General features: G+C 36.2%; 1 protein-coding gene across 2 annotated transcripts; it reads right to left on the bottom strand.

Moving 5' to 3' along the window:
• Nucleotides 1–1,149: 1,149 nt before the first annotated feature.
• On the bottom strand, nt 1,150–13,794 carry LOC113545636 (CD63 antigen). Of its 2 annotated transcripts, none has more exons than XM_026945060.3 (8): nt 13,659–13,794; nt 10,824–10,896; nt 5,340–5,528; nt 4,623–4,697; nt 4,326–4,421; nt 1,933–2,076; nt 1,683–1,766; nt 1,150–1,576 (listed from the first exon to the last, which is right to left on the bottom strand). In XM_026945060.3, the coding sequence occupies exons 2-8, from the start codon at nt 10,881–10,883 to the stop codon at nt 1,511–1,513; spliced, it is 714 nt and encodes a 237-aa protein (XP_026800861.1). In that variant the 5' UTR covers nt 10,884–10,896; nt 13,659–13,794; the 3' UTR covers nt 1,150–1,510. The 2 variants fall into 2 exon arrangements, with proteins under 2 accessions (XP_026800861.1, XP_034168056.1); XM_034312165.2 differs by lacking the exon at nt 13,659–13,794 and adding an exon at nt 13,555–13,593.
• Between the last annotated feature and the right edge of the window lie 1,913 nt (nt 13,795–15,707).

Raw genomic sequence — 15,707 nt, forward strand, 5'->3', positions numbered from 1 at the left:
AGTCTGTGCTTGATTTTTATGCTCTTTCTCTGTTTTTCAATAAATTCACAATATTTGACCATGACACTGGGGTTTAGCTGGACTTATATAATTAGCTAATATTGGATATTATTTTTTTTATACAACAGCGCTGTTAAGTTCTTAATTTATTCTGACTAGTCAGGTGTTGATTCATTTTCAGCAACTCTAATCAAGCTAAATCATAACTTTACATTAATGCGCTCATTATTGTTTCTATAATAACATACCATTCACAGGGACTGGTATGTTGGATGCACCACTTAATCTTAGTCATTTAACAAAGAAAACATATAATCATTGATTGTTACTGTAAGGAGACATTTAACATTTTTGGAAGGAGTCTCAAGCGTCAGCGCTTTGTAAAATATTTATAAATGTTTAGTTTATAAATGTTTATAAATGTTTTATTTATTCTACAGGAAAGTCTTCAGGAATGAACTTGTTTCATGAATGTTCCACAGCATTAAATGTAACTATAAACAGATAAAGAAGTAGGAGATATTCTTTAATTTAAAAAAAAAAATGTAATTGTTGGCAAATTGCTGTGGTATGAGAGGAATAAAACACTTGAGGATGTTTTTTTTTTGGAAAACAATCAACATGAAGGTGGTAACAGTAACTCCACTTTGTGTCACGCCACATCACACCACCCTGCTGTTGATTATTTTCGCATAACAGCATGCCCCAAAGTGTTTTATTCTTTACCTGATTAGGTTATTTATCCTATTATTCAGTAACTACAGAGAAACTAATAGGGGAGGTGGGAATTTACAAGAGTAAGGCATTATCTGTCTGACCAATCACAGCACAGCACAAGTTTCCAGTTTTGTTCGGCTACCTAATCAATTACTGGGCCACGATTACATACCTCAGTGGCATATTTATTTATTTTAATGTTTTAACATTGAATTATTGTCAGAAACATCATTTTTATTCTGATTCAAAGACTGTTGCATTTGGAAAAATATAGGCTAAAAATGTAGTGTGTGAAAAATGCTGATTTTTTTTAATGCTTTACAATGCTTAAATTATGAAGGGTAGTGAAACGGTTTCAGTCATCGTGATAATCATCTGTATTAAAACATATTTGTGAAAATAACTGAAAACAGCCAAAACCGGACACTGATGTTGTGGTGGAAACTGTAAAAGTTTATTTGTTTGTCATTCCAAAGTCTATTAAGCATTTAAACTTTAAAAAGTTGATAATAAAATAAATGAAATGTGAGAGTATAAAAGTACAATCTCTAACAGAAGAAGTCTGTGAAGAATACTAAAGTACAAATATATGAGACTTAATGAGAAAAGGACAGACAGTAATTCACCTTTTCCTCAGCATCTATGATTAAAAAACAAGATTTAAATGTTCCCTATCTGCATATAGGCACATTTTTTTCTGTCTAGAATTTTAGGCTCTGCTAGAAGGCATTTACAAATCTGAAGTGTTTTCACTGGAGTGTGAAAGTGATTTTACTGAAGCGGTACGATGGGATCACATCACTTCGTAGCCTTTGCGGATCCCCCTCATCAGCGTACAGGCAAACACAACACCCAAGATCTAACGTAACACAAATGAGAACGAGAGATGAGGAGAGGGAGAGTATGGATTTGTCAGAAACATTCGGTAGGTTTGGATGGCGGTGAAAAAGAAAACTGTGTGTTACCTCTATGAAGGCAATGACAAGAGCTGCTACTCCAATCCAGAGAACATTTTGCTTGAGGGCCTTCTCCACAGCAGCGCCACAACCCTACAGCGCAACAAGCCAGTATCCTCATTATTACACGTTCACGTGTGAAATGACCAAAAATGTTGGTTGAAAAAGAGAGCGTTTAGAGTCGTCCTTTTGAGAGTTTTTGTTTACGCATTGTGGTCTGAAATGCCTCCCGGGAACGCGGTGCTTTCTCTCCGCTTACCTCTGAGTAGATGTTTTTGCCGTCTTTGATGCCTCCGTCTCCACAGTTGGCTGTGACGTTCTTGCAGCAGGAGTCGGGGACGGAAATCTTGTCAGGCTTGTAGTCCACCCAGTCGGAAGCGTTCACCACTCCACAGCATTTCAGCTACACACACAGATACAAGACAAGATGCTGCTGAATGACAGAAATTATGTAATAAATAAACTCTCTTGTGGGTGTGGTGTTATGGGAAAATAATCAACAACAGAGGCCCAATGCAAAGCAGATTTACTGTTACCACAGTGATGTTGATCATTTTCCAATAACTGCGTGTCCTGAGTGGTTTTGTTTCTCTTATACCAAGCCAATTTTTATTTTTACAATTGTCGTTATTTAATAAAATGACGCGTCATGCTTTTTAACTGTTTATAGATAGGGTCCAAGCACCAAGTGCGAAGGACACTGTTGTTCTTGCAGGATTTTTTTGTTTTGTTTTCTCAAAACATCTGGCTTTTTTGACTTGCTTAGCATGCTCTAAAACTCATAAAATTTGGTACACAGGTCAGAAGCGTGTGCCATCATGTTCTGGCAAAACATCGGACCCGGGTCTGGCCAAAGGACTCTATAGCATCTCTTGTGATATTTTACTTACTTGTGGGCATCTAGTTTCAGCTACATGTATGAACTTTGGTAGGCATGTGTGTCAGTTGTTAAGACAGACAAATTTTACAATTGCATCAATTAACTGCACCCAGCAGGAAGTTTTTGCGAAGGAGAATCTGATGTCACACACGGTGTTACCATGGCGATGCAATCACTCAGTACTTGTACACTCAGTACAGTGCTACACAAAAAGGAAGTGAGGCATAATTCCATTGTGTAATGTGGCCCAAAAATCACATGTATGTTTAATACTTAGTGCCACAAACTGGACACAGGAAGCGAGGCTTATAAACCAACACATTCATCAGATTTTTTCCATGTATGTTAAACGAGCGCGCACATGAGAAACCTACACATGAGAAAAGTGATTCATCACCACCATCTGGCAAAAGGACATGGGGCTTATAAACCAATCTTTACAAAATCCCTCACAGATCAGATTCAGATCACATTTGGTCAGCTTGACGTCAACGCATTCATGACGTTAAACTGGAAAAAAAAAAGTTGCTATTTTAATCAGTGCTGCAATGGCAACGTGATCAAATAGCCCATGATGCAGTCCAAACAGGCGGGGTTGTGTAATTCCTCTACATGTCTAAGAATGTGGCTCAGAGTTCACATGTATGCTCTGTAACACAATGTAATAACACCCACATGCCCATGCCCACTGACACACTGTCATAGCACCACCAACGGGCAATAGAACATTACAATGGTCTTTTACATTCTCCTTCAGAAAGAATAATAAACGTCACAAGAATTCATCACATTCACACTTCAGGATTGTGAGTGCATTAAAAATGCTCAATTTTTATGTTATTGATTATGGTAAATGGCAATGCCATGGCAACACAATTAATTAACACATGACACTGAACAGGAAGTCTTCCTTAATTATTTCACAATGCCTCATGCGATGAAGCTGATATTTCAGATGCATATTAATGTACTGTTCATCATGCTTTTAACATGCCAACATAGTAATAGCACCGCCTATTAGTAACAAGAAGTGACACTCATGTAACACACAGTTTATTAATTTTAGATGGCATTTACCATGGGTTATCTTCATTATGCATTATGAGCATGATGATGTCACGCAACCGACACTGCTGCACCCTTGGTGCTTGGACCTGCCAGTCGCTGCACGCAGCTATATTTACATCGAATATTTCAGCTACATTTAAGGTCCATGAGCAAGTTAGCTCCTGTTATCGCTTTACTTTACGGCGGCTATAAACAGTCCTTCCCTCACCAACCTCTCTTTTCGCGCTCTCAAATTTATTAACACAAAAATTTAGCAGTTTGTCATGTTACTGAGGAACCAGAAAATGCAAAGCCCTCTCTCCTGAAGACTTTCTCCTTGTGGAAAAAGAAAGTTACAGCTTTACCTGACAGTTACAAAGCACTGACCCTGAAGACTCCCTTCATAAATGTTAAATACATGTCCCCTCACAGAAAACTTCTGTTCTGTTGTCTTCTGTTATCTGTTTATGTGGCATGTCCACCATTCAAGTCCCTTTGTATGCTGTTTCTATAGAAACGATCATGTATTTGAATGAGTGCATTAATATAAACCTGTGATTTGCCTTGCTGCTACATCTGCTATTATATAATGTTAAGCAACACCTTCTGACCAATCAGAATCAAGCATTCAGGAGCACTGTGTTATAAAACCAGTTCGTGAATTCTGGATGCCAATCAAAGCTCACAGATGATGTGTGTTAGTAGTAACCATGTGGGACACAAACCTCTTGTTGCATGTTGTCCACGTTAACCTTAATCTCTTCATTTGTTTTGTACTCTTTGATCATATCATGCAGGCCCTCATCCACCAGAGTCGTTATCTGGATGGAAAGACAAGAGTCATCTAAAAATGTAATGTCAATTTTTTTTATATTTTTATTTTTTAAAAAGTGAATTCTTGGTAAAAGACTACAACAAAATCCATTAAAATAAATGACAAATTTAAGCTGGCAATGAATTTCTCTTGATTTGACTGTAATGAACATATACAAATCTCAGGACTATATTGTTAAAAATCTCACCTTGCTTCTAAAGACATATACAGCAATGGCTATTCCAATTTCAATGATGATGATGAAGGAGAGCAGGATGGCAAACTGAGGAGAAAGGATTAATCAGAAACAATGTTTTTTTCCATTTTTTTTTAATACTGCTGTGTAGATATGTGTCACGTAACCATAGAAAAGTACCTTAGTTAATTCTAACATCGGTTCACTGTAAACTTGCACTGGAAAAAATAATTTTTTCTATCCTAATTCTAAGAAACAGGTCCAAGAAAAATCTGACAAAATCAAAAAATTAATCAAAATAGAAATTTCAAAATGCAAAAACAGACATAAAGATTTATGTCAAATTTTAAAAGCTAATGAATTCTTCATAATGCGATTTAAACACCATTCAATCCATAGCATTGGAAGATATTATGTAGCCAAAAAATGTTTGTGTTTATTTGTTTTGAATTAATGTCTCTAAAATTCACAGTAGTCATCTATATTCTAATGAATATTTAAAGTGTTCACAATTTCAGATATAATAATAATAATAATAATAATAATAATAATAATAATATTTTCATATATTTAAAAAAATGTATTCAGGTTGCACAGATTTGATCAGTCAAATTAAAATTGGCAAAATTCACTTAAAAAAAACATCCGGGCTACCCTCCAGTCTCCTTTTTGCTTCTATATGATCAGAATTAGCCTGTGTGAACATCTCATCGGCGCTCTCTGCCTTACCGTAGTGACCATGCAGTAGTTGTCTTTCCAGGCTCCACAGCAGCCGAAGAAGGCAATGAAGAAAACCACGACTCCTACCACGATGATCACAATGGGGGATGCAGTGCTGGCCACCTGCTTAATCGCGGGAAGGCTGGGGACCGCCGTCTTTGCCACAACGCCCACTATGATGAGAGCCAGGCCACACAACTAGACACAGAAACAGAGAGAAACATATTAGAAAATCCAGGCTTCAGCTGTATCATTTCCATTTCCAAGAAGCAGACAAAGCCTCCACATACAGTCTCATGGTCAGTCACATGTTCCAGTGTTTTTGATCGCTTGAAAATGGGTGGGTTCAAACAAAAGCTGCCAAGTCGAACACATCTAGATGTAAATTCTGATCTACGGTCTCATATTCATCTTTTGATCTCAATCCCATATGTCGTCTATAGCAAAAACAAAAGAATTGGCCTTGCCGTCCCAATACTTTCGGAGGGGACTGTATGTGTTAAATAAACCTGTGCTGGTTATCGATTAATTATATTTTTTCCTCAGAATAATAGGAACAGAGGGAGGATATTTACGGTAGTGGTGTGAAATTAACAATCGAGTCATTTGCTTATCAAACACGTGTGGAACTGCTTTCAATAATGACCAAAGGTGAGAAGTAAAAGAGTGCAATTATTTTATCTGTTTTTTTTTTTTTGTATGTACTTTTACTTTCTACATTACAAATTTCATTTATCCACATTGTGTTATTTATGAAGACTTCACATTTGTGTTGCTTTGTACATCTGAGCTGATGCACTATAACTGACACACACTGTTTATTCTGCCTATAATGTTACTTCAGAGCTACATTTGCACTCATTGGATATATGATCAATTTTATTGTATTTTTTAAATTATTATTTCTTATATAGCATCTGGTAAGGAAGTTGCAAAGCCAGTTTCGTTGTATTTATGCAGACATTCTATTCTAAAAGAAAAATCTCTACCTTCTTCTCACTACATTTTCAAACATGACTATATATCTATAGAATCATATATTTGTAAAGTCATAAGGTGACTTTTTAGCATTATACAGCTTCCTTGTTAGGAATTTGTTCCTAATACCCATCACTGTAATCTATCAGTTTCTACTGTAACAGCTAGATATTAGCATTCAGCTAATTTGTATGGTCAGCGTTATCATGCTAGCTAGCATTTGAAAGGTTGGGAAATAAACTATTGTTAGTTAGCCCTAGCTTTCCAGTGTTCACTGGTTCCTTGGAGAAAGAAGCACTAATTAAAAGTAAAATCTTTTACTTTTGTGAATCTTTCTTGAACTTTTACTTTCCTACTTTAAGTAAATTGAAGCGTTTCTACTTTTCTAATTTAGCTTGAGTGTAGAATTTCAAAGCTATACTTCAGCTTTTACAGGATTTCTATAAGTGTGTGATTTCACTTTTACTTAAGTAATGAATGTCGGTAGTTTCACCACCGCTGTTAATAAATAGCACTCAAGCACTGCGCTGACTTTTTATAATCTAAAGCAGGTAGTGAACCAGACTATCCTGTTCTATTCATGACCTTATCAAAGTTTATTTAAACCTGAAAGCAAAGCAACTTTTTTTCACATACAAATGATTAATGTTTAACATGGGAAATTTACACGTGCTTTTTAGAAACTTCACATTTTGTGTCGCGCATTTTTTGCATTTGGTTTTTTCCAATGATTCATTTATTTTCACATACTTTTTCACGTGACTACACGTTCACAAGATGACAATGTGTGTAACTGATAACACGATACAATGCACCTTCACATGACTTCAAGTGCCACACTGCTCTGCTGTTAGTTTCTGGTGCAACATTCCTAATGCCTATATTTGCTAAAGGAGTTGTGTTTCAGAAGGGCATCATAGCCATGTCAGAGTGTAGGTAAATACACAGGAGGTAACCAGGAAAGCTCTGCCTGACACGCCTTGGCACACATTTACATTTACACAATGTAGCGAGAAGGCTGTAAATGCTAAATACACACATCTGTAATTTGTAAATAAACTAGACACTCAGTTCCCTGTTTCCCAGATAAAACTATTATGAAATAGGTGTAGGCGATATGATTAAAAATATCATGTCACAATCCTTGACATTTCTACAATACACAAAATACACTGCGATATATAAGTCTGCCTGTAAAACAGTGGTGTTACATTAAAATTACGTTTGAAAATAATAACAACAATGTTTTTTTATATTTACTTTTACAATTTTCTATTTTATATTGTCTTACACCACATCAATCTGACAACAACTGTTTGTTTAATTAACAAAAAAAATAATACATCATACTTTGTTTTTAGTCATTTATAGTTATGTTTAATGTTGCAGAATGTCGTGGTTAGCCACTTGCAAGATAACCGCTACACAGTCATCCACTCACCAACCTGTTTTCAGTTTGTCAGTCACAGAGAAAATGCAAAGAGCAAAGTCATGATAACTTTCCCACGGCAGAAAACCTCTGACACTGGAGACTCCTTCCATAAATGTTAAACGAGTCTCCCTATAGAAATTTCACCATATCGATAATTACCCATTTTTAACAGAGCTGCTGTTATTGGAAGTTAATCGACACCTTCTGACCAGTGAGATTCGAGAATGCAACTGTGCTGTAGGAGTTTCAAACATGCTAAACTGCTGCTACTCCTGATACGCTCACCACAGAAAAACACACACTGCCTTGTGAGAGTGTCTGCTGTGCTGATGCACCACCCAAATAACAGTCAATGGTAGACTTATATGTAGTGATTTTCCTCACATTGGGGCTGAGAAATAGCAACACATGGGCTACCTGTATAACAGTATACCTAACAAAGTGGCCTGGTAGGTTTAGCTGATTAAACTGCATGTAGTCCATTTCCTGTTAACAGTTGAAATCTGTATAATAACCCAAAACACGTTCCATTCTGATAACCCACATTTATCCTTAATTCTACATTAAACTTGAAATGTGAATACAGACAGAAATAAGCACAGGGTACTGCCACTGGTCTGCATTTTCTGTGTTCACATCCTCATCTGCTGGCACACAGGGTAACACCAGTGTAAATATTTAAATGTTGAATTAGTGACAGCACGTCGCAGATGGAGGCAGAGCTGCTGGAATCGAGCCTTCCCTACTTTGCACTGCTTCCTGACTAGCTGCTGGGGTTTTCCATTTTTCCAGGCTTTTTTTTTTTTCTTCTTTTGTCGCCAGACACAGCATTGCTGATTACTGACTCCGGAAAAATGTTGATCCTCACATGACTCAATCACATGATGCTGTCAGAACACCTTCGGAAACTTAGTCACAAGGTTACATCACACTCTCGCTCACTCCGTATCAGGAGTGCTCCGGGGGAAAATCATAAAATGACTCAGTAGCCTTTCCCTCCTAACATCATCTGTTTTTCAAATCAGACGAAACATAGAACTACTAGTCCAAACTGTACACTTGAAAACTGTTGAAAGTTGAAAGTTAAACTATGACATGTACATTTAAAATAGAAAACCTTTCACAGACAAATAGTGAGGCATTTCACAAAAGTCAGAGGAAGTTCATGCTTTGGTTTTGTGGGGGGAGCTTATACATTTGTTCCTTTATGTGTTTGTCAGCTGACTAACTCCCACACAAGTGACCATTAGTAATCCAAACATTACTTCTGACAACAGAACTGTGGGGCCGAAGGATAATGGCAAACTTTGCAACCAGGGTAACTTCCAAAACCACATATTTCTATATTATATACATGCCAGAAAGCCCCAGAACGCCTCATGGCATACTAATTTGACATACTGGTTAGCAGCAGGGGGTGAAGTGGAATTTGGAAGGTGGAGGAACTGTGATGGTGATTGAAAAGGAGGTTACAGTTTCAATTAGATCTCACACCAATGATAAGTAAGTTGACTTGCACTGACATTAACGCACATAGGTCACATTTTGGCCCCACTCACAAGCTAACATTAAGCAAATGAATTAGCACATATCGATTGGGATAACATGGAAGGCAAATTAAACGAAGTAGAATGCTGTTTCTGTTTGTTTAGCGGATTTCAATGAATTCACGCATCTAGTGTTGAATCTGCGTTCATGAGGCCATATTACACTATGGACTAGCTAGCTAAATACCAAGCCAACAAGCTAGCTACATTTACACATACAAACCAATTTAGAGAAAATATGGACTCGATTAAAGGTAGGATTATCGCATATATAATTACAAATTCGATAAACGTGGACATTTAACTCAATAGCATGCAACTTTGAGCATTTACATTCCCGCCTCTCAGTGCGTAAGAAATTGGATGGTGTCTGTTAAAGATGAAATATGATTGGCTCTTCCTTTTTTCCTCTGAATCACGACCCTAGTGTTTCCAAGTCACATAGTGACCGTGACTTTGGTTGCTGCTGTCCAGCATGCCACAGTTACAAGCAGAAAATTTGAATTTTACCCTCTCAGAGTTACTGAGGGTCAATTTAGACCCTGCTCAGCACATTATAAACAAAACAGTGTTATTTTTGTTACTGACAATCAGCAGTACATACATTTGTGTTACTCTTAAACTTAACAGAGAAGTCAAAGAGTCACACACTGATATTAGGAAGCTATGATGCATTGTTTAGCCTGACATTTAAGCTGTACTTCCTTCTACAGTTGGAACAAGCAGATCGCGGACCAAATAACCCTATTTAATGTCCAAAAAAGACACATCTTAAATGCTCAAGGTAATCAAACTCATTCTTAAGTCCAAGCCATACAACTTACTCCAAAATGTAAACAAGCGAGCCATGTAATAATGATAATAATCAAAGGTGTAACACTACTCAAATTATTAACAGGGATTGAGCATTAATAGGCAATTTTTCCATTTGTGTTCCTATTTAGCAATTTAAATAAGCCCTCTAGTCTAACTTCTAGTGAAATGAAGTCTGATTGCAACAATCTAGCCAGCTATTTCAACACATATTAGACACAAGTGGACTCTTGCTAAATGTCTAAATGACACATTTCCCCCCCCCAAAAAAAACCCTCAGTTGAGTTACCTCAACAAGTGTGTAAAACATTCTACCTCATTCACATTCATTCAGCGTCTATAAGTTCAACTTAAATAAATCGTTAAACTAGAATAAGTTTAAAAAAAAAAGTCTGTGTTAGTGTCTTTGGAGTATTCTTACAGGAATTAGTGATTATTAACCGAACACTATTTCGGCCATCTGGGTTAAAGATATTATAGGAGGTTCATTCATCCCTCCAGATAACCATATGGGTGGTGTCAAACGTAAATGCAACTGGCGTGTCAACATCTTCACAGCAATTGCAACCCGAGAAAGTGTATAAAGAGGTTATCAAGACAAGCATCTGTAAATATTTCACAATGTTGTGACTATGAAGCCACACAAATTGGCAAATCAGACGGACAATGCTAGCATGGCGATGACTAGTGCTGTTTCTCAGAAAAAAAAGACTGAAGACTTACCCAGAAGATAAAGTTGAAGAAAAAAAACAGGAACTTCACACACTTCATTCCTCCCTCCATAGTGCTTTAAATTCTGAAAAAGGACAAGACAATTAAATCAGATATGTAAACTACAAACTGGTCTTCAGTGTATTGTATTCACTGTGATGTTCTGTGATGTCTGGACTTTGTTGCATTTCCAGGGTGGATCTTAGTGGTAAGTACTACTGTGTTCCTACAAATGCCCTAACCAACCTCATTAAAGATGGGGCAGTGGCTGGCTGTTCAGTATTTTAGGTTCTGTACTCATAACCAGAAGGCTGTGAGCTCAAATCCAAAAAATCCCAGAGATCCACAGTTGGGGATTTGAGCAAGACCCTTAATCCTGAACTGTTTGGATTGGATTTTGCTTCAGTTGTAAGCCACTTTGGATCAAAAGCACTTGCTAAATGAATTAACGCAAATCCCACTAAGTTACACCCTGTCCTGTTTAATGACCGTCACTCAGTCCTCATGAATAATCCCATTACTCCCTTAGCCAATAAAGACCTTTGCAGTGTGACTAATGGGAAGACTTCTGCACTGGAAATAAATCAACTGAAACAGGCCCTCAAAGTGCAAAGGTGGAGCATTCAAGTTTAGTGGAAGAAGACTACATATCCACTGTAAACAGATAATACAGATAGGTACACACCTAGTTTAAAACACACAACACACCTACAGTACATCTAAGTACCTGATGGCGATGGTGTTTTAGAAAAGGATGTGCTAATAAAGTCATAAAAAGCAAATGAGCGCATGTTTGGATTATCTAATGAATGAGTGTCAGATTTCTACTTACAGTCATTTTTAAATAGACATATACTGCCATAACTGACAACCAACATGCCCACATTCGACGTGCACAATACTGTTATTGTCAACATGTCAGTGTCCTGGCAAAATCCAGTCCGTGGTATGAGTCAATGAAACCTGACATTAGCAATGTCCTACACTAGGCAGCTTGAATTTTGTTGTCTCTATTTGAAAAACTGACACCAAATGAGACAAGAACAGGTAAATGAATACTAATACTGTTATAATAGAGTGAGCTGTGATAAACAATAACTGAAAATACTTTAAATAAGCACACATATGGAGTTATCAGCTTATTACACTTGTAGGGGGAACAGCTTTTCAGTTCCTCAAATTCAAAATTAATTTTTTTTACACTTACAACCATATAATACACAGTACGACGTGCAGTGAAATGCTTTTTACAACTGTCTGTGACATAAAAACAGAATTTATACAGAGTTAGAAAAAGGGAAAGTATTAAAAGAAAAAAGTATAAAAATATAATGTGAGGATTTAAGCTCTGTTGTAGAACCTGTAGAAGCTTCTGTAGAAGCTGTGTTGTAGAACCTTTCTCACAAAAAAAAAAAATAATAATAATTCGGTTGAACAGAATCAATCTTCACTAAAACTCGTCCGTGTACAGAATTAATGCATTTGTCCATCATATTTACACTGAGCTTTCAGTTTATTAGGTGTACTCTTAGTAAAATTTTTAAAGAGGGAGTGGGGTTCTAAATAATAATAATAATAATAATAATAATAACAATAATAATAAATAAATACTTTAGGGTTCAACAATCAACTATTTATTCTAAGAGTGCAAGTAATATATTGATGTAAGCTTTCACTCTTAGGAGAAAAAAAAAAACTCCCTTCTGGCACACTAAATTTTTCTCCTCTTAAATATTCTATGTAGAACCATATGATATGAACTATTTATTTGTTTATTTATTTATTTATTTGAAAAGGCTCCAAGTAATCTTTCCAGAAAGCTTGAACCATCCAAAGAACCCCTAAAGAACCCCCCCTTTTTTTATTTCACTAAGAGTATACCTAATAAACTGAAAGCTCAGTGTAAATATGATGGACAAATGCATTCTTTTTATACACTGACGAGTTTTAGTGATTCGGTTCACCTGAATCGGTTCGCCTGAATCGGTTCAGCTAGTGGTGAGTTAATAACACCATTGTACAAATTAGAAACCACAAGGTGACCCTGAATACAGTTTGACCACTCTTAAGACTGGTTTTTCTTCATAACCTGGTGTTTCCTTCCCATGAATTTCAGTGCAATCAATGGAGAAAAGGATCCAGTTTCAGTGAACACGTGTATTTAACTCTTTCCCTCAACACGCGCTGCGTACAGACGGCTGTTTTACCAGTTTAACGTGAACGCTGGACTCACATATGGCATAATAATGTTAGACTTATTGTGTCTTTAACATATCTGAGACATAATCCATGTTAAATCCGGATTATAACTTTTATTCCATTATTTGTAATGTTACTAATGATATTAAGGGTTAAAAGGGAGGACTGGTTCCTCCATCTTAAAACAATCTTCGTGTGTTTAGCAGAAAAAATCCCCTGCTTCACTGGGACTAACTTCTGGTCAAAATATTCATCTTTAACTCGTAAACCCAGCTTCTTCTACGAGCTAATGCCAATTTATCATAGCTAGGAAACGTAGTTTTAATAATAATAATAATAATAATAATAATAATAATAATAATAAACAAGCTTAGAGAGGTAAAAGTAGTGACTGTTGGATACAAGTACAAACAACATAACGTTCCTACTACTATTATTATTATTATTATCACAACCAAAGTATTACTGCCCCAACAAATTTAATCATCTCCTAACTCAATTTAAACCAAAACAAACTGTTATTTCTTCATGGAAAACAACTAACCATTAACACCAACTATTCCCGAAAAGAAAGCGAGCTTAACGGTTTCCTCTGTTAAACTATGCGTGTGATCAGCCATGCTAAAGCAGTCGACTGGAAACACGTACCTGGAGCTTTGACGAGCTGAGAAGCAGTAAACAATCAGAATGAAGCTTCCGGTTTCTCGTGCTGCTTTAAAATGGCAGTGGTCACTGCCTCCACCCTCATCGGTTTGCTTTGTCACCATCTTGAACTGCACGTGAGCAGGGGTGTAAATTTATTCACACACAGAAACCCATATGTATCACACCCAAAACTAAGAGCTGGTCTATCAATGTGCCTGATAAAATGAATATATAATCAGAGTTTATAACTATATAGTCAGGATTTACACTGACATATTCAGGATTTATAGCTATATATTCATATTTATAAATATTTATTCGGATTCACATGTATATATTAGGATTTACATTTATATATAGAGAGAGTTATAACTATATATAATCAGATTTGCATTTATATATTCAGGACTTATAAATATATAATTTACATTTATATACTCAGAGGTATAACTATATAATCAGATTTATATTTATATATTCAGGATTTATAAATATATATTCGGATGTACATTTATATATTCATGATTTATATGTATATATTCAGTGATATAACTATATATTTGGATTTATATTTATATAGTCAGAATTATGACTTTATATTCAGGATTTATTAATGTTCATATTTCATACAATTATTTCCATATATGTTTTCCTAAATATATTTAATATAATTAAATATATTGTTACATATTTATAAATATATTTAGCAATATTTTTGATGAATATACATTTGTGTCTTGGATCTGTCCAATAAACTTATTAATAAATTTGCAATGGTTATTAAGAGTTGTGTACTTTGTTTTTGATTCATTATTGCACAGAAGAACACTATTTAGATCGTGTGAGGAAAGATTCATAATATGAACCGTGGAACCGACCGTGGGCCACCAGCAAGAATTTAGTGTAAACCAGCACCTGTCTATAGCAAGAAACAAATAAATAAAATAAAATACTTGACAATGCTATACGCAATGACTACTTCTGGTGTCCAAAGTGCACAATACTTCCATATAGCACATATTTCTGTGCATGTTGTCGACATGTCTGGGTGGATTTCCTCTGGGTTCTCCCGTTTCCTTCCACTTGCCAAAAACATGCTCGTAGGTGGATTGGCTGTGCTAAATTGCCCCTATGTGTGAATGAGTGTGTGAGTGTGAGTGTGTGATGGACTGCAATCCTATCCACGGATGTACTCCCTCCCAGCACACAGTGTTCCAAGGATAGGCTCAGGATCCACTTCAATCCTGACCAGGATAACACATTTAGTAAAGAGGAATGAATCAATGCTTAACCCATATAATGATTTGTTTTAGGAAAGAGCAGGTATGAAGATCAGTGCATGTAATCTGTAATTCCTGAACCTTGGTCATTTTTTTTTTCTCTGTGAATGATACTATAGCTGCAATCTCAATAAAAAGAAAGAATTCTTTTGTGAATCACATTTTCTTACAGAGTTGATGTGCAGATCATAAGATATTTCAAGCCCTTAGAAGATGATTTGCTGAAGCTCACAAGACTATAGAGTGACAAAAGTATTTTCCAAATGTCATGGCTCTACCAGTCCACCATGATAATTTGTGCTCAAGGAAAACACATGACCTATACAACCCTCAAGCTGATGACCAAAAATACAATAACAACTGAAACTAAAATTGCTCTGGCTCTTAAAAACACATTGCTGCCATCTCATGTTTGCATACCTGCTTCATGCTTTATAAAGGTAAGGCAGTGTTATGGTTAGTAAATGCAAGGCTCTGCATACCAACACCAAAACCTCATCCCAGTTGTGAAGCATGGTGGAGGTAGCATAATAGTGAGATCTGCATTGGGAGCTGAACTGTAACTTTTCCGGAACCTCCATGAAACTTGAAATTTGACCTAATTGATTTACATTTTATTAATATCACCATCATATGAAGGCCATTTTGAAACCTATGCTGTCTAGTTGAAAATACTACACTGACAATTTAGAGAATCGATTTAACCTCAGTTAATACAGCCATTATGGTTATGGAGACCAGTAAAACTTCCTGTAAGCTAATTGGGCAATCT

Source organism: Pangasianodon hypophthalmus, chromosome 16 (genome assembly GCF_027358585.1).
Source record: "Pangasianodon hypophthalmus isolate fPanHyp1 chromosome 16, fPanHyp1.pri, whole genome shotgun sequence".
In the NCBI taxonomy this organism is placed as follows: Eukaryota; Metazoa; Chordata; class Actinopteri; order Siluriformes; family Pangasiidae; genus Pangasianodon; species Pangasianodon hypophthalmus.

Bases quoted from the DNA above. Each gene is read 5' to 3' on its own strand.
- LOC113545636 (XM_026945060.3), bottom strand. From the start codon at position 10,883: ATGGAGGGAGGAATGAAGTGTGTGAAGTTCCTGTTTTTTTTCTTCAAC. The intron at 4,698-5,339 runs GTAAGGCAGAGA...CTTTCTCCTCAG, and splicing joins ACTACTGCATGGTCACTACG to TTTGCCATCCTGCTCTCCTT. The intron at 4,422-4,622 runs GTGAGATTTTTA...CTTTCCATCCAG, and splicing joins TATATGTCTTTAGAAGCAAG to ATAACGACTCTGGTGGATGA.